The following is an 18,845-nucleotide window of genomic DNA, read 5'->3' on the forward strand; positions in this document are numbered from 1 at the left end:
ATAAAAAAAGAGAAATGAATTTATTTCTGAAAAGAAGAAATATTTTTTAATTTTTAAAAACTACATATAATTTTAGAAAAGTGGTAAATAAAAATAAACATATGATTTAGAAAATTTAATTATTTTTATTAAAAGATAAAAGTGTGTAAAAGGAATATAAAAATATTTGCTCGGAATCATCTGGATACTAAATAAAAAAAAAAGGCAGGAATATGTTTGGAATTGACCTTCCACTCAGAGCAGCCCACGACGCAGATATGCCGCGTGCCAATATTTTATTGGACGAGGTGAAACTGTTTGGAAAACCTAGCTATTACCATGGTACTTTAAAAGAAGCTGGGGCAGCATTAGCATCAATTTTCTAACAAGGGCGGAGGTAACCTCGTGCGGCACGCAACAGTTACAGACTTACCGTCCTTACAACCTCCTCCAACATTAATTTTTTTTTTAAAATAAAAATATATATATTAAAAATAAAGGGGGAGAAAAAAAATAAAAAAAAAAAAGGAAAAATCTCGCTGTGTTGAGGAATAAAAGTGCAGTCGGGTGCGTTCCCTCTGAGAGCGAGAACAGAGGTAGAAATTAGAAAAAACCATAGCAGCAGAGGCAACAGAAACAGGAAAAAGACGGAGAAGAGAGAAGGAAGAGCGAGCGAGTGTGCACGCTTGAGGGTCAAAAGTAGGGAGAAAGCAGAATAAGGGTTGATAGACCGTGGAATCTAAAAGAATCACACACACAGTTTTGGGTTTTGGTTGTTTTTGGGTTCTCTCCTTTTGCAACCCCACCCCTCAGCTATTGCGTGCTTCGTACGGTCTATCCACCCTAATCTGCATATACAATCTTTTTCCCACCCTTCTTCTTCTTCTTCTTCTTCTTCTTCTTTCTCACACTTTACCAGTTTTGCCGCTGCTACCATCAGCTTATTTTGCAGCCTTTTTCTTTATTTCCCTTTTTTTTTTTGTTTCCTTCCGTTTTAATTTATACTGTTGCTGTCCTTTTTCCCAGTTTTATTTTTAGTGTTATTTTGGTTATCTTTTTCGATTTTTTGGCTTTTGAGTGCGGTGTTCTCTGTTGCCTGTTAATTTTTTAGCATATCAGTATGACGGACGGTGAGAGTAGGGTTTCAGGTGCTGCAGGCGGCGGCTGCCCATCTTACTGGCTGGACGCCTGTGAGGACATTTCCTGTGATCTTATTGACAATTTTGTCGATTTCGATACTTCAATTGCTCAAGATTCAGTTGATGATACTTCAAATCAGGATAATCTCGTTAATGATTTCTTTGGAGGTATTGATCACATTCTTGATAGTATTAAGAATGGTACTGGCTTGCCTCCTCTTGCTGATGGCAGCAGTATCAATAATGGTACATCGGCTACTGTTGAGAATGGAATTCAGGATTGTAATGCTGGGGAAGGGTGGTTTAAGAACGAGGCGGTTGAATTTTGCATGAATGGAGAAAAAAGCTCCTCATTACAATTAAATGGTAGTAATAAAAACAATTTTGAAAGTAGAGTTCTTCTGGTAAATTTTGATAATGGATTGAATTCATTGGATGGAAGGGCCGAAGAAAGGTTGAATTCATTGGATAATTCTGTCAAGGAAAATGGGCATAAGGGCGACCATGAGGGGCCAAGGGAACGAGATTTTGATAGTGAAGAAAGGTACTGTAAAAAGGCTAGGATTTCCGGTTACAAAAATGAGAGACAGTACTCTAGTAGGGGGCAGTATGATTCAAGGGACAGGGAGAGAAGCTCTAACAGGAAGAGGCTGCGAGATTGGGATGACATTGATAGGAGGGACAAGTATCATCTTCGGAGAAGAGATAGGTATAATGGTGTTTGTAGGAGAGATGGTAGAGATAGGGATTGGAGGGATAGGGAACCAAGGGGTTATTGGGAGAGGGACCGTTCTGGGTCCAATGGGATGATTTTTCACGCAGGTAATTGGGAAGCTGATCATAACAAAGAAGGAAAGGAAAGCAATGACAAGGATCAGGAGTGCAATGGAAAGGCAGAAAAGAAATCTGAGGAGACCAAGGAGAAATTCCCTGAGGAACAAGCCCGCCAATATCAATTGGATGTTCTTGAACAGGCTAAGAGGAGGAATACAATAGCTTTTCTTGAAACTGGTGCAGGGAAGACCCTCATTGCTGTACTTTTAATTAAAAGTCTTTGTAATGACTTGCAAAGGCAGAACAAGAAAATGCTTGCTGTATTTTTGGTTCCAAAGGTTCCACTTGTTTATCAGGTATTCTATTCTTATTGTATGTTCTGTTTAAGAATGTGAAATTTTGGTATAGCAATTGACTGCCATAGTCGTTGATGGATTTGTTATGCTTATCTAATTCCAGCAAGCGGAAGTCATTCGTGAGCGTACTAGTTTCCAAGTGGGCCATTATTGCGGTGAAATGGGTCAAGATTTCTGGGATGCTCGGAGGTGGCAGCGTGAGTTTGAATCAAAACAGGTAGGTTTTAAAGTTTCCATGTTAACTATTACTGTACTTTTAGTTGCTCTTGGGGTTGTCCAACTGCCTAGTTGAATTGATGTGCATTCCCATTGTTTTTGCCTCATATTTTTCCTAATAGGAACATTTTAGTCATTTGGTGTTAAAATTGGTATTATGGCTATCACATTGTTGGTATCTGGGAACACTGCTTGTGCAAATGTAGCATCACTTATCAAATAAATGCTCGTGACCATAGTTGTCAAATTGAAATGTGAATTTCGAATCGAATCGTAAGATTTACTAAAAATTCTCAAAAATAATTAAAAATAATATATGTTCTGAAAATAAGTAAAAAAAATCTTATAGTGATATGTTTTGATAAACATATAAGTATCATTTATATAATTAGAAATATTTTTATAATAGAATAATATGTATTTTCTATATTATATAGTTTTATACTATAAATTATGAACTCTGGAATTGCAGACAATAGTTATCATTATACACATGCTGAAATTCTCATTTAAATTTGGTCAAAATAATTAAATAGTAAAAAAAAAAAGCAGGTTTTAATATTATTAATATAAATTGTCATAACTTGATAACTATAATTAGTTAAATAAATTAAAAAAAAAAGGAAAAAGGAAAAAGAAAAAGAGGGAGAAGGAAAAGAGTGGGTGGTGGAAGAAAAATAGTTAAGGAAATGTTCTATCTATACCTTTTAGGACAAAAATGAATGAAATCTTAAATTTTAAAAATTTAATATATGACGAACCTTTTATAAATAATTGATTGAATTGGGTGAATACTCAGTCGGTTCATTTTGATTCACTTGATTTACGATTGATTTTTTTCAATTTAGTCATAATTTAGGTATATTTACCTTATATATTTGAATCTCTAGAATGTGGAATCGAATTGAGAATCGTAAGATTCAAATCAAAATAGTAAGATTTAGATGCATTTAAGATTCACCCTATAAGTTCGAATTGATTTGTTGGTAAATTAATTCGAAGGGAAGATTCTGATAACAGTGGTCATGACTGCACAACCAAGTTGGTTGTGCAAGTTTGATTTTAAAACATAGGTAATGGGTGGTGTCCTTTCAATGAAACTTTCCCTCTGTTTTTAAGCTTTCCAGGAGGGAGGCATAGGGATCCCTGGGTTTGTCAAAATGCTGCCTTCAAGACTGAAATCAATAAAATGTAAAATCACTGGTCTGATTCTTTTTTAAAATAGATGTTATGCCTTGTATTGCACATTTAATTGTCTCTAGAATTTCTTAAGATTGTAGTCTTAGTTGATTGGGAGGATACCTAAAGTTTCCAAACTCTTAAAGTTCAGTGGAGTCATTGAACAATAAATCACATGAGCTGAACACTGAAAGTAATGAAGCAGAAGGTTTTTCTAGAGCCTTCAGCCTCAATTATGTGCAGTGAGAAAGAAGCAAACCGTGATTTATTACACATTACCCTACATATCTTTCATCAAGTCCAAAAGCCTTTGTTTTAATTTTTATGGTGGCATCCCTTCTGATAGCTGATGGATATGACGAAGTCCTTGGGCAGTTTTTGGCATGTAATTAGAGGTGGGATTTGAGGTATTTACTCTGCTTTCCATATTGAAGTGGTATATCTGGAGGAGATGCTATAAATGTTCTTTTCTGGTACTTTCTCAGTGTTTATCTGTCTAAGCTTCTATACAGTACTTGTCTCAACGGCTTACATAGTTTGTTGGGCTGAGTTGAATATCCTTGGATGGAGTTGACTGTCAGCTTTTCTGATCAAGCATTGCCACTGAATATCAATATGTTTCTCTTGCTGAATGCATATTGGTATAGGCACATGCTTGCATTTTATAGGTGGCTGTTGTAGAAACCGATTATGCACATATCCTCGAGGAATTATTGGGTACTCCAGGTGTACCACCATCATGTTGAGATGGTGCACCAAGCCAATAGTATCGTAACAAGTAATTACAAAGGATTGAAACTGTCCACTAAACCAATACTACCACTAAAAATTCATTCTTATATGGAAGTTAAATTCAATTTAAATTATTTTAGTTACTTGTTTGAATACTATTGGTTTGATGTACCACCTCAACATGATGTGGTGGTACACCGGGTGTATCTAATAATTTTCCCATGTCCTCAGCGCCAAGGAACTGAAAATGTTTCATTTAAATTGTAGTTCTTGATACAAACAATAAAGGCACCATGTTCTTGTCATCTTCTGCTATTTCAATGTTTATTTGTGCAATTAGGTCAGTTTGTCTTCCAATGGATACCTTTATTGGTTTAACTGTTTTTGCCTCTGTCCTTAATTTAAGGTCAAGTTGGTTGTTCTTCGTTATTTTTCTTGGTTCCACTGGTTTTCTAGGGCTAGCTTGTACCTTGTTTCCTTGTCTTTTCTCTCTGCAGGTTTTAGTGATGACAGCTCAGATTCTGCTGAACATTCTGCGACATAGCATAATCAAAATGGAAGCAATCAATCTCCTTATTCTGGATGAGTGTCACCATGCTGTAAAGAAGCATCCATATTCTTTAGTGATGTCAGAATTCTATCATACAACGCCAAAGGAAAAAAGACCATCTGTTTTTGGAATGACTGCTTCTCCTGTTAACTTGAAAGGTAGTGATTTAGTCTGCAACTTCTGAATTCTATGCTAAAATTTATGTTTCTTTCAGAATTATTCACTTTTATGGTAGTAGCATTGCTTTTATCAAGATTTTGCTGTCGGTCATGAATTTGTTCCCTTTCTTAAACATTTCAAGCTGTAAGTTCTTGTTACAGCTCAGGTTTATGTTCTGTTCAGGTGTTTCAAGTCAGGTTGATTGTGCAATAAAAATCCGTAATCTGGAAAGCAAACTTGATTCCGTAGTTTGTACAATAAAGGACCGCAAGGAACTGGAGAAACATGTGCCAATGCCTGCAGAAATTGTGGTGGAGTATGACAAAGCAGCCAGCTTATGGTCCCTTCATGAACAAATAAAACAAATGGAAGTGGCTGTCGAAGAAGCTGCACAATCAAGCTCGAGAAGGAGTAAATGGCAATTTATGGGAGCTAGAGATGCTGGGGCTAAGGAAGAGCTGCGCCAAGTTTATGGTGTCTCTGAAAGAACAGAAAGTGATGGGGCTGCTAACTTGATTCAGAAGTTGAGGGCTATCAATTATGCACTTGGGGAGCTGGGTCAGTGGTGTGCTTACAAGGTAGCAATTTACCTGGTGGTTTATTTTACATTTTGGTTAACTAGGTGTCTGTTTATGGAAATACTTGCATTGCGTGGTCCATGTCTTCTGCAGGTTGCACAGTCCTTTTTGATGGCTTTACAAAATGATGAGAGGGCAAACTACCAGCTTGATGTCAAGTTTCAAGAATCTTACCTGGAAAAAGTTGTTATGCTCTTACAATGCCAATTAACAGAGGGAGCTGTGACAGGTAAGGATGGAAAATCTACTGACAATGAGAATGGAGTTTCCCTAGGTTGGACTGATCCTGACGAGATTGAAGAAGGAGAGCTCCCTGACAGTCACGGTGGGTGTAGCTATTGATTCTTGTCCTCATGATGATAAGCAGATCATATTTGGTAAATCTATGAAGAATAGAGAAAAAAAACAGGTTTTTGTTGTTGCTATTGTATTGTTGACATAGAATATAAAAAATTCTTTTCAAAATTGAAAATTTTGGAAAATGGACTCTTGTGTCGGTGGTATCTGGACTAGCCCAGGAAAAAAAAAATATAAGTGGAGAAGTTAAATTAGTAACTGGGTACAATGATCTGCATAAAGCTACTGTGATCAATGACCTTTGAGCGCCAAATGGTTTTCATGCATGGAGGACACTTTAGGGGAAGTGGTCTCACCTATTTTGCCTTCAATGAACTTGGGGTTACGCACATGACACAACAATATGCATTGACTGACTTGCTTGAGTTGTGTGTGTGTGTGTGTCTCTCTCTCTCCCTACCTCTCTTTTTTCTTTTTGTTGAGTTAGTGATGTTTTAATGGTTAAATTATTTTGAAGAGATAATTTAATACTCCTTTATGCTTCTATAATTTGTTGCAGTTGTTTCTGGGGGAGAGCATGTTGACGTGATAATAGGGGCTGCTGTAGCTGATGGAAAAGTGACCCCAAAAGTGCAGTCATTAATAAAAATACTTATTAAGTATCAGTACACGGAGGATTTTCGTGCAATCATCTTTGTTGAGCGAGTAGTAGCTGCTTTAGTTCTTCCTAAGGTTAAATTTCTTGATAAACTTGATTTTATTGGGTCCTTGTGGTTTGAATTTCTTCCAAATTACTCAAACTACAGTTATATGTTTTGCTGAGCTTGCAGGTTTTTGCTGAGCTTCCATCACTTAGTTTCATTAGGTGTGCAAGCTTGATTGGGCACAATAACAGTCAAGAAATGCGGACATCCCAGATGCAAGACACAATTGCCAAATTTCGAGATGGTCGTGTATGTTCAAAAGCAAAGCATTGACTTAATTTCATTCGAATTACAGTGTTTTATATTAGGTACCTAAGACAAATATTGCCTCTAATTTTGTAGGTGACACTATTGGTTGCTACAAGTGTTGCTGAGGAAGGACTGGATATTAGGCAATGCAATGTTGTTATTCGCTTTGATCTTGCAAAAACTGTTCTTGCGTACATTCAGTCTAGGGGTCGTGCAAGAAAGCCTGGTTCAGATTACATCTTGATGGTTGAGAGGTAATAGTGTTGGATCTGTTCCAATGTCAGAGTCAGTTTCAGACTATCTTTAAATATGGAAGAACTTAAAATAGTTATTACCTCTCAGGGGAAATCTGTCTCATGGAGCATTCTTAAGGAATGCTAGAAATAGTGAGGAGACCCTGCGGAAAGAAGCAATTGAGAGAACTGACCTTAGTCACCTTAAGGATACAACAAGGTTAATTTCTGTGGCTGCAGTACCAGGAACTGTATACCAAGTGGAATCTACTGGTGCCATTGTGAGCTTGAATTCTGCTGTTGGGCTTATTCATTTTTATTGCTCTCAGCTACCAAGTGACAGGTGCATTACTTCTTGATCATCTTACTTTTATCCACTGTAAATGAACTAATTTCAATGCAGTCAGTAAACTTCATTTCGTAAAAAGTGACTTAAATTTGATTTTCTTTCAGTGAGGTCACTATACTAAAATTTGATATAATTTCAATTAGATCTTTAACATGATGTTGTTAATATAACTTCAAAATTTAAAAAAGAAGTCTTTATTACATTCTTCTTGAGTCAGCCTAGCAAAATTTTGGCTAAATCTCTGAAAAAATTTTGTAATAATGATCTTAATGAAACAAATCATATCTAATGATTTTGCTAAAACAAATTGAAGTTGGGTGATAGTGCTTACTGAGAAGTTCAGGAACCATGTTTGAAATTAGATCACCTCAATCTGATACTGACAGTGTGCAAGTATGTGTGTGTGTATGTGTATATATATATATATATATATATATATATGCTTGTAATTGGAGATCAATTTCTTGTTTAATTGCATTTTCTTACCTAGGTATTCAATACTTCGTCCTGAGTTTATTATGGAGAGGCATGAGAAACCAGGAGGTCCTACAGAATATTCATGCAAGCTTCAACTTCCTTGTAATGCGCCATTTGAGAAACTTGAGGGTCCTGTATGCAGTTCGATGCGCCTTGCACAACAGGCATGCCACTGTACTAATTCCTGGTAGCTTAATTAACTTCCTCTCAAGGATCTGTGTGTGATTGTATGCTTTATGTGTAGGCTGTTTGTTTGGCTGCTTGCAAGAAGCTCCATGAGATGGGAGCATTTACTGACATGCTCTTGCCGGATAAGGGAAGTGGGGAAGAAAAAGAAAAGATTGACCAGAATGATGAAGGTGAACCACTTCCCGGAACTGCTAGGCATAGAGAGTTCTATCCTGAAGGTGTAGCCAATATACTCCAGGTTAGTTTGTCATGTAGGTACAACTGGCTTTAGTTTAACCAAAAAATGGGAATAGTTTGTCAACAATTGGACTAAGCAGCAACTCTCTCTCTCTCTCTCTCTCTCTCTCTCTCTCTCTCTCTCTCTCTCTCTCTCTCCTGTCCTTGAGAAGAGGGGATTTTTGAAAAGAATGCTGAATGAGAAGGGAAATGTTTCAGCAATAATAATGTCAGGGTGTGGAGATTTTGGTATCTCCATTTCAATATTGTGGCAGGTCAGCAAAAAACAAATTTGAAAATGTTGTGATTCATGATACCTCTTATGGAACACATGATATCTCTGTGGTCTCTCAAAATGCGTTTCATAGAATAGTGTACATCTGTATGTTACAATGCTCATTGATAACAAGTGATGCTTAGGTCATCTTTTATTTTGTCATTCTTTAACTTTTCAGGGAGAATGGATCATATGTGGAAGAGATGGTTGCAACAACTCCAAATTTCTTCAACTTTATATGTATTCTGTTAGATGCGTAAATAGTGGCACTTCCAAAGATCCATTCTTAACTCAAGTTTCAGATTTTGCAGTGCTTTTTGGCAACGAGCTGGATGCAGAGGTAATTTGACTCACTTCAGTTATAGAATAGGCAGGATGTGATAAGTGTTCTTCTATAATCACATTCTTTTTTATAGGTGTTATCGATGTCGATGGATCTATTTATCGCTCGAACCATTATAACCAAGGCATCTCTTGTCTTCAGGGGTCCAATAGATGTGACTGAAACCCAGGTTGGTGCTCAATTGAACTGAGCAATAAAAAAAATTTTGCCCTTTTTTATTCTGAGAACTTCTTGTTTTTGGTTTCTTGATAATTTAAACTCTAATCATGTGCAGCTGGCATCCCTTAAAAGTTTTCATGTGAGATTGATGAGTATTGTACTGGATGTGGATGTTGAACCTTCCACCACTCCATGGGATCCTGCAAAAGCATATTTGTTTGTCCCTGTGGTTGGCGATAAGATTGTAGATCCTATAAAAGAAATTGACTGGGATCTAGTTGAAAAGATAATTAGAACAGATGCGTGGAGCAATCCCCTTCAGAGGGCTCGACCAGATGTTTACCTTGGTACAAATGAGAGAACACTCGGGGGAGACAGAAGGGAGTATGGATTTGGGAAATTGCGTAATGGCATGGCTTTTGGACAGAAATCTCATCCCACCTATGGAATCAGAGGAGCTGTGGCACAATTTGATATTGTGAAAGCTTCTGGATTGGTTCCTAATCGGGATGGAGCTGAAATGTTTAAAATGGAGTTGCCCAAAGGCAAACTGATGATGGCTGATACTTGTGTTGATGCTGAAGATTTGGTTGGGAGAATCGTAACAGCCGCGCACTCTGGGAAAAGGTTCTATGTGGATTCGATACGCTATGACATGACTGCAGAGAACTCATTCCCAAGGAAAGAGGGTTATCTTGGTCCTTTAGAGTATAGTTCATATGCTGATTATTACAAGCAAAAGTATGAGCCTGCATTACTTATTCACTTCTTTTTTTCTCTTTCTACTTTAATGAAAAATGTCCTTTCCCCTGCTGACAGGGTGAATGCCTTGTTAATTGTGGTTCTCTAACACTAGGACTGGATAGCCTCAATGCACTTCACATGTTGTGCCTGAAGAAGGGAAAGCTTATCTGTATCTGTAGTGGAATTATTTAACTACTGTCTGTTGTAAATTATGTGGGCTTTGTCTCTAGGTTCCACACTTTTTTCATTGGCAGTAGTTTCATGAGTCCGTGCAGATTGGAGAAGCTTTTTCTTCTTGGCGCAACAGAGTTTGCATTGGGCTGTCGGGTCTTTTTTATGTTATATTATCAGGTATGGAGTTGAATTGATATTTAAGCAACAACCGTTGATAAGAGGGCGTGGTGTGTCCTACTGCAAGAATCTTTTATCTCCTCGCTTTGAACACTCAGAATGTATTTTTTTTCTCCTTCAGTGAGCAATTCTATTTCTTCTTCACAATTTTGTAGTTTGTATAAGCTAAAATGGAGAACTTTTCTGTTGTATAGCCAATGAAGGTGAATCTGAAGAAATTCTTGACAAAACATACTATGTGTTTCTTCCTCCTGAGCTATGTTTAGTGCACCCACTTCCTGGATCGCTTGTTCGTGGTGCCCAAAGATTGCCATCAATAATGAGGAGGGTTGAAAGCATGCTGCTTGCAGTTCAACTTAAGCATATAATAAATTATTTTGTCCCTGCTTCAAAGGTATTGTATTTAGTTGAATTCTTACAAAAATGAAGGCTGAGGACTCCCTTTTCATTCACATGTCCCTTTATGCCTACAGATCTTGGAAGCCTTGACTGCAGCTTCATGCCAAGAGACATTCTGCTATGAGCGAGCAGAACTTCTAGGAGATGCTTATCTGAAATGGGTTGTTAGTCGATTTCTTTTTCTTAAATATCCCCAGAAACATGAGGGCCAACTCACTAGGATGAGACAACAAATGGTGAGTAACATGGTCCTGTACCAATATGCATTGAATAAAGGACTCCAATCATATATCCAGGCAGATCGTTTTGCTCCATCTAGATGGGCTTCACCTGGGGTTTTGCCCGTCTTTGATGAGGATACAAAGGATGGAGACTCCTCCTTATTTGATCAGGAAAGATTCCTTGCAGAGGATAAACCAGGAGTTGATCATGCCATCAATGGATATGAAGACGATGAAATTGAGGATGGTGAACTTGAGAGCGACTCTAGTTCTTATAGAGTTCTATCTAGCAAGACATTGGCTGACGTTGTTGAAGCATTGATTGGTGTCTATTATGTTGAAGGTGGTAAGCATGCAGCAAATCACTTCATGAAATGGATTGGCATTCAGGTAGAGTTTGATCAAGAAGAGATAGATTCAGCAGTAAAGCCAGCTAATATTCCAGAAAGTATACTTAGAAGTGTCAATTTTGATGCCTTGGAAGGTTCCTTGAACATTAAGTTCAATGATCGGGGCCTCTTGGTTGAAGCCATCACTCATGCATCACGACCGTCTTCTGGAGTATCCTGCTATCAACGATTAGAATTTGTTGGTGATGCAGTTTTAGATCATCTAATTACAAGGCACTTGTTTTTCACATACACAAATCTCCCCCCAGGTCGCTTGACAGATTTGCGAGCTGCTGCTGTGAACAATGAAAACTTTGCACGTGTTGCAGTTAAACATAAGCTCCATGTGCATCTCCTGCACGGGTCAAGTGCTCTAGAAAAGCAGGTGTGCTATCTTGTTCCTTTAGTAGCAACTTGGTGTTTTCTTATTTAATTGGGTTAAGTTGCTGTTTCAATGCTGACGTTTTGAGGACTTCAACATCAGATTCGTGAGTTTGTGAAGGAAGTTCAAGATGAGTTATCAAAGCCTGGTTTCAACTCCTTTGGATTGGGAGATTGCAAAGCTCCAAAGGTTCTTGGTGACATTGTAGAATCTATTGCAGGTGCTATTTTCCTGGACAGTGGACGAGATACTGCAGTTGTTTGGAAGGTTAGTTGCATTATATCAGTCATGGACTTGGCTGCCGTAACCACCCTATTCTTTACTCTTTCCTGGACACCTACTGTTTGCAAAAAAATTGATATTTTATACTAACGTTGTTTTCTTGCAATCCCTTTGTCCCAGGTTTTTCAACCTTTGTTGCATCCAATGGTCACTCCAGAAACACTTCCAATGCATCCTGTCAGGGAGCTGCAAGAACGGTGTCAGCAACAGGCTGAAGGCTTGGAATACAAAGCCTCAAGAATCGGCAATCTGGCTACTGTTGAGGTTTTCATTGATGGTGTTCAGGTAGGAGTTGCTCAGAATCCACAAAAGAAGATGGCACAGAAACTTGCAGCTAGGAATGCGCTTGCTGTTTTGAAAGAGAAGGAAACAGCTGAAGCTAAAGAAAAAGGTGATGAGAATGGGAAGAAGAAGAAAAATGGCAATCAAACATTTACCAGGCAAACATTAAACGATATTTGCTTGCGAAGAAATTGGCCTATGCCCTTGTATCGGTAAGAAATTTCTGTGGTTTTGCATCTTGATATTGTTTTCGTAACTGTAAAATGTGGCCAAGTAACTTGATATCTGGCATTTAAGGTGTGTGAACGAGGGTGGCCCTGCACACGCAAAGAGGTTTACATTTGCAGTTCGTGTGAATACTACTGATAGGGGATGGACTGATGAATGTGTGGGAGAGCCAATGCCAAGCGTGAAAAAGGCCAAGGACTCTGCCGCAGTTCTCCTTCTGGAACTTCTGAATAAATGGTACTCTTGACGGATTATTTGTGGGTGATATTTATGCAGTTATATTTTAAAATCTAATTCATCATTGATACCTGATCCAATGTATTTGATTATAGTTATGTACTTGTATAATTTTCACTTAGGATACATCCAAATACAAATGTGCGCAAGACCTCCACTTTGCCATATCAATAATGCAAGAACACTTATTTTTATTGTCAAAGGAAGTTTTCCTAGGCTAGTGTCATAACCAGTTTGGCCAATCTGCCTATAAAATCACACCCCCTCCTGTGGCTCTTCTTGTTTAATTAGACTGATGTTTGATAGTCTAATGGGGTGAGGGACGGAGGCTTAGTTTTGTATTTGAATTTCGAAATTTAAGGACGTGGGTCTAACTTCTGTTCGAGTAAGAAAACTGTGTAAGAAAAAAGTCAAGGAAAGTACCTACTCATGTGACATTTAAAATATCTTTTTATTTTAAATTCACCTATTTCCGTTCATAATCAATGGTGGAAAAGCTAATTTTTATGTAAGTTCATATCTTTTTAGCCTCATCCAAAAAAGAAAATTTAATAAACTGCTAAGTTTAATTGTCTGATGTAGGGATGTCAGGTAGGGGTGAGCATTCGGTCGGTTCGGTTCAAAACCGAACCGAACCGAAATAACCGAAAACCGAATTTTAGAATTTTACACAAACCGAACCGAACCGAATAAGAGGAATAACCGAATCGAACCGAACCGATTTAGTTCGGTTCGGTTCGGTCGGTTCGATCGGTTCGATTCGATTTTTAAACTTTTTTTTTCACATTCATTCTAAAATCCAATTAAAATATTTTAATTTTAATTTCCAAAACCATCAAATACATCAAACGAATACAAAAATTACACGGAAATTTCAGCGCAATATAAAAAATGACAATCCCAAAGCAAAATCAGCTAGCTAAAACCCAATTTGACCAAAAATGATCAAAAAAATATTGGATTTTATCTCAACAAACCAAATCCAACCCATGAAAGTTAAGCACCAAGAACAATCGAAAGAAGAGCTGATTACTCAAATTTAAGACACAGCTAATCAAACAATAAAAATTGCAAAACCCACTCGACAAAGAGCATCAACAAAGTATGAAGAGGACAGAATCATAAGAATGACAAGAAATAGAGCAAAGGATCTGAATTAGAAAGCCTACCTGTCTTTACAAATAAAAAATCAATACTGAAGACTGGGGACGGGGACGGGGACGGGGACGGAGGAGGACGGAGGAGGAGCGAGGAGCCAGAAGCGAGGAGGGAGGAGGGAGGAGGGAGGAGCGAGGAGGACCGAGGAGGACCGAGGAAGACCGAGGAAGATCGAGGGCAACCAAGTTGTTGACGGTGCGGAGAGCCGATAGACTGGAGAGCGATGGCCGACGATTCCGTGCAGAGTGATGACCGACGCCGACGATTCCGTGCAGAGTGACGACCGACGCCGACGATTCCGTGGAGAGTGACGACCGACGCCGACGATTCCGTGGAGAGTGACGACCGACGCCGACAGTGAGGTGAGGAGTCGTCAACGTTGCTAATTCGCGCATCCGCAACGTAGTGAAGATCGATGACCCAAGTTAGCCGCGACAGTTAATCGGTCGATGTCGGGAGGAGAGTGGAGGTCGGACGGTGGACTGTGGAACTGCTGGAAGTGGTGGAGCTCAATGCTCAGAGAAAGGCACAGGCATGTTTGATCTGTGATGTGAGGCGGCGTGGAATGGAGATGGGTAGCGTGACTCAGGCTTTTAGATTTAGGGCAAATATAAGGGTACATTTCAAAACGACGTAGTTTAGTGATTTCGGTTCGGTTCGGTCTAATCGAAATTTTTGAATCTAAAACCGAACCGAACCGAAATCACCGATTTTTCAGAAAATTAAAACCGAACCGAACCGAATTAAAAATAAAACCGAACCAAATTTTTAGTTCGGTTCGGTTCGGTCGGTTATTTCGGTTCGGTCGGTTATTTCGGTTATTTCGGTTTAACTGAGTTTTATATAGAATAAATATATAAAGGATAAATGATATTATACTTAATGGATTTTATATAAAATGTAATTTTTGTAAATTGTGAAGAGATTAAAATTATTATAATTATTAATATAATAAATTATAATAATTTAGGTTTAATAATTTGATTGTTTAAAATTTATAACACTTATTTAGGGTATTATAAACATTATTTTACTTTTTATTATATTTTAATTAATTATATTTATTTATTTTTTATGAATTATTTAAATCGAATAAAATTTTAATTTGATAATATATTATGCAATTAGTTTTATTAATTTTTTAATCGTTTATATTTTATCATAATTAATATTTTTTATAATAATTTTAATTGATTATATATATTTATTTATTTTATATAATTATTCATATTAAAAAATAAAAAAAATATATATTAATTAAATTATATTAAATATAATTTTAAAAAATTGTCAAATCAATAGATTAATACTATTGTAAAATAGTAAAAATTTTATGGACTTATATATATGATAACTGCTGGATTTCTTCATCTCGGTTTAGGGTTAGGCCCATGACAATAGCCTATTATCTGGAGGCTCTCAAGTTTCCCGCGTGAACCAGGTCCAGCTCGTTCTGCCTTGAGTGGCTCCATCTAAATTTCTCAATCAGGCCAGTCCAGCCCATACAGCTCATCAAACAGATCCTTTTTGGGTTCAGTTCTAATCTTATCTTCCGGCCCAGTTCAGAATCAAGAAGGAAACCGACCCATTTGTCTTATGGGTCCGCCAGCATGCGCACCCGGAGAGAATCAGAGGCCGTTACGCCTGTAGCAGGAATCTGATCTTTTCGTACGTCTATATCCGTATAGCAGAGACACGTGGCCCAATGGTGGAAATTTCGTTATACGTCACTAGCGGACAAAAGGAAAGGGATAAAAGGAGAAACACGCTCCTAACAGATTAAGTTTTTTTGCTACGTTTACAGAACTCTTGTAAAACCCTATTTTTCTGGATCTCAGATCGTCAATTGGCGCCGTCTGTGGGAACGAAGGAGATCTTTTTATCGCCGGAGTTCCACTCTTACAATACCCACTGAGATCCACGATGGCTAACCACAATGAAAACAACACCATTAACACTCCCAATGACTTGAGCTCTGCCCAAGAGGGGCAGCAGTTCTCTTTCTCCAGTCCCACAACTCCAAACAACCAACCACCCGTCTCTTTCAACCCCTCGCCAAACCCGGCAGGGAACATGTCTGGAGCTGTCTTATCCAACCAGGACCTCCAAGCCATGGCCCTCCAGTTACAAAACACCGCCCACTGGCTGGGGCAGATATTGCAACAGATGGGCCTTAGCACCCCTGCAAATGTGTTGCCAGTAGTAGAAGAACCCCAGACCAATAAACCTCAACCTACCTTCGATCACCCTCAAGCCATCAGCCGAGAAACCGGAGAAAGGGGGCGAAGAACCGGGGGAGAGGAAGAACCGAAGGCCCAAGTTCATGGAAGGAGGGTGAGGAAAATGATTGATAATGATGAGGCCGACAGTTATTCTGCTGGAACAACCAAGTGGACGAGAAGCGAGGCGGAGGGAGAGGAGTACCACCAGGGGAAGAAACCCAGGTAGGAGGAGGAGAATATAGACCAAAAGCTGTAAAAGATGAGAGAGCAACTCTTGGCCGAGTTGGGAACGAAAGATCAGAATCAAACTCTCCTGCCCACCTCTTCACCCTTCTCGAAGTGGGTGCAGTAGGAGATCGTCCCCAAAAAATTTATGATGCCGCTTATGGCCGCATATGACGGAGCTGAAAACCCCGGGGAGCACGTCTTGAACTACAAGACTTTCATGGAGCTGCAGACTTTGTCAGATGCCTTGATGTGCAAGGTATTCCCAACGACGCTCTCGGGGCCAGCACGGGCATGGTTTAACAGCATCAGAAGCTTTGGAGATCTAGCCACTCGTTTCATCAGCCGGTTCATTGCCGGGATGCCTGCAGACAGAAAGACGAATTATCTGGAGACAGTCAGGCAAAGAAGAGATGAATCACTCAGGGAGTACGTTGCCCGTTTCAATACGGAGGCCTTACAGATCCCCGAGCTAGATGAAGGCAGAGCGGTGGAGGCAATGCAGAAAGGGACGGCCTCGCTCGAGTTCTTCGGTTCGTTGAGCAGGAAGCCTCCCACCTCACTAGCAGAGCTAATGAAAAGGGCAGAAAAGTACATCAGGCAGGATGATGCCTTGGTGATGAGCAGGTTCGCCAAGAGAGCAGCAGATAAGGGGAATCCCCCGGAAGAAAGGAGGCCGGAAAGGCAAAAGAAGAAACAAGGCAGAAGGCCTGAGCCCTACCGACAGCCTTGGGAGCGAAGGGACCAAAGACCCCTCCTTCCTCGGGTCTCAGAACAGAATCCACTCCCTCCGTGGGTTCTAGAGAAGCCGACCCCACTCAATGCCTCTAGAGCAGAAGTGCTCATGGCTGTCTAGGACAAGGAGTTCCTACAATGGCCTAAACCTATGAGAACTGAAGCAGATCAGCGAAATTCTGATAAATACTATCAGTATCACCGCACACACGGCCATGATACCAATAACTGCTTCCAGTTGATTGCTGAGATCGAGAGGCTGATAAAGAGAGGGCACACCTCAAGAACTTCGTGAAGAAACCGGAGGGACAGAGGCTTCAGCCTAACCCGGCAGCCCAAGCACCGAGGAGAACGGGAGCCGGACCGATGAATGATGGGTCCAGCGGGACCATCAACATGATTGTTGGAGGCACAGTGAAAGCACCAACGAAGATAAATTAAGAAGCAATCTGGACGCCCTGGAGGAAGTTAGGGAGGAAGCTCAAGTCCGCACTGCCGCTTATCAACAAAGAGCAGCCCATTATTACAATCAAAGGGTCAGGGAAAGAAGCCTGAAGGTGGGAGACCTGGCCCTGAGAAACCTAGAAGCTACAGGAAAAAGAGCGGCAGTAGGCAAGTTGGCACCGACCTGGGAGGGCCCATTCAAAATAGCAAAGGTGGTCAAGCCAGGGGTATATCGAATTGAAGATATGCAGGGAAACCCCGAGCCCCATGCCTGGAATATCCAGCACTTGAAAAGGTACTTCCCCTGAGGTATTATCAAATGTAAAAGACCTATTGTATTTTAAAGCATGATAATAAAACAGACGTTGATTATCGTCCCAATTCATTATTTGTCTCTACTCACATTGCTTTCATGAAAGAAACAAAAAAGAAAAATGAAACAAGCATAAAAGCCCAAGACCCCAAGGAAGTAGAAGACCGGGATCCCCAAGATCTCCCGGAGCTATAAGTCCAGGATCCCCAAGATCTCCTGGCACAACAAGTCCAGGATCCCCAAGATCTCCTAGCACAATAAGTCCAGGATCCCTAAGATCTCCTGGCATAACAAGACCGGGATCCCCAAGATCTCCCGGCATCACAAACCGACCTGAGACATCGAGACCTCAGGGAGGTAGAAGACCAGGATCCCCAAGATCTCCTGGCACCACAAACCAAACTGAGACATCGAGACCTCAGGGAGGTAGAAGACCAGGATCCCCAAGATCTCCTGGCACCACACCGAACTGAGACATCGAGACCTCAGGGAGGTAGAAAACCAGGATCCCCAAGATCTCCTGGCACGCCAAACCGACCTGAGACATCGAGACCTCAGGGAGGTAGAAGACCGGGATCCCCAAGATCTCCCAGAGCTACGAGTAACAGAACTGAGACATCGAGACCACAGGGAGGTAGAAGACCAGGATACCCAAGATCTCCTGGCACCACAAACCGACCTGAGACATCGAGACCTCAGGGAGGTAGAAGACCAGGATCCCCAAGATCTCCTGGCACCACAAACCGAACTAAGACATAGAGACCTCAGGGAGGTAGAAGACCGGGATCCCCAAGATCTCCCGGCACCAACACCACTATAACGACCCGAAAATCGGACCGCTACCAGCGCTAGGATCCAGATCGGCTTAAGGCCGCCGAGACCCATAGCAAGCCTGACATCTAACCTGAAAACCTGTATAATCCCATACATGATCAACAACATACATAAAAATTAAAACTTTTTTTTTTCCATTCATACACCAACTCAACCTGTGCATGCACTATACATAACATAATCATAACATTGATCCCTCTGTGGGATCTCATCAGTGCCCCCAATGGGTGACATAATATATGTT

General features: G+C 39.9%; 1 protein-coding gene across 2 annotated transcripts; it reads left to right on the forward strand.

The window, feature by feature from the left end:
- The first annotated feature begins 506 nt into the window (after positions 1-506).
- On the forward strand, positions 507-12,872 carry LOC110615528 (endoribonuclease Dicer homolog 1). 2 transcript variants are annotated; one of them, XM_021757415.2, is made up of 21 exons: positions 507-2,248; positions 2,352-2,465; positions 4,873-5,083; positions 5,268-5,662; positions 5,756-5,987; positions 6,519-6,691; positions 6,790-6,912; positions 7,006-7,166; positions 7,255-7,488; positions 7,985-8,135; positions 8,216-8,398; positions 8,550-8,651; positions 8,832-8,993; positions 9,070-9,165; positions 9,271-9,896; positions 10,251-10,351; positions 10,445-10,644; positions 10,724-11,644; positions 11,744-11,908; positions 12,044-12,417; positions 12,503-12,872. In XM_021757415.2, the coding sequence occupies exons 1-21, from the start codon at positions 1,100-1,102 to the stop codon at positions 12,678-12,680; spliced, it is 6,051 nt and encodes a 2,016-aa protein (XP_021613107.1). In that variant the 5' UTR covers positions 507-1,099; the 3' UTR covers positions 12,681-12,872. The 2 variants fall into 2 exon arrangements, with proteins under 2 accessions (XP_021613107.1, XP_021613108.1); XM_021757416.2 differs by lacking the exon at positions 8,550-8,651 and having other exon boundaries at positions 508-2,248.
- The last annotated feature ends 5,973 nt before the right edge of the window (positions 12,873-18,845 follow it).

Source organism: Manihot esculenta, chromosome 5, assembly GCF_001659605.2.
Source record: "Manihot esculenta cultivar AM560-2 chromosome 5, M.esculenta_v8, whole genome shotgun sequence".
NCBI lineage: Eukaryota > Viridiplantae > Streptophyta > Magnoliopsida > Malpighiales > Euphorbiaceae > Manihot > Manihot esculenta.

Coding starts and splice junctions, on each gene's coding strand:
- LOC110615528 (XM_021757415.2), top strand. CDS start 1,100: ATGACGGACGGTGAGAGTAGGGTTTCAGGTGCTGCAGGCGGCGGCTGC. Junction 8,994..9,069: donor GCAACGAGCTGGATGCAGAG/GTAATTTGACTC, acceptor TCTTTTTTATAG/GTGTTATCGATGTCGATGGA. Junction 11,645..11,743: donor CAAGTGCTCTAGAAAAGCAG/GTGTGCTATCTT, acceptor CTTCAACATCAG/ATTCGTGAGTTTGTGAAGGA.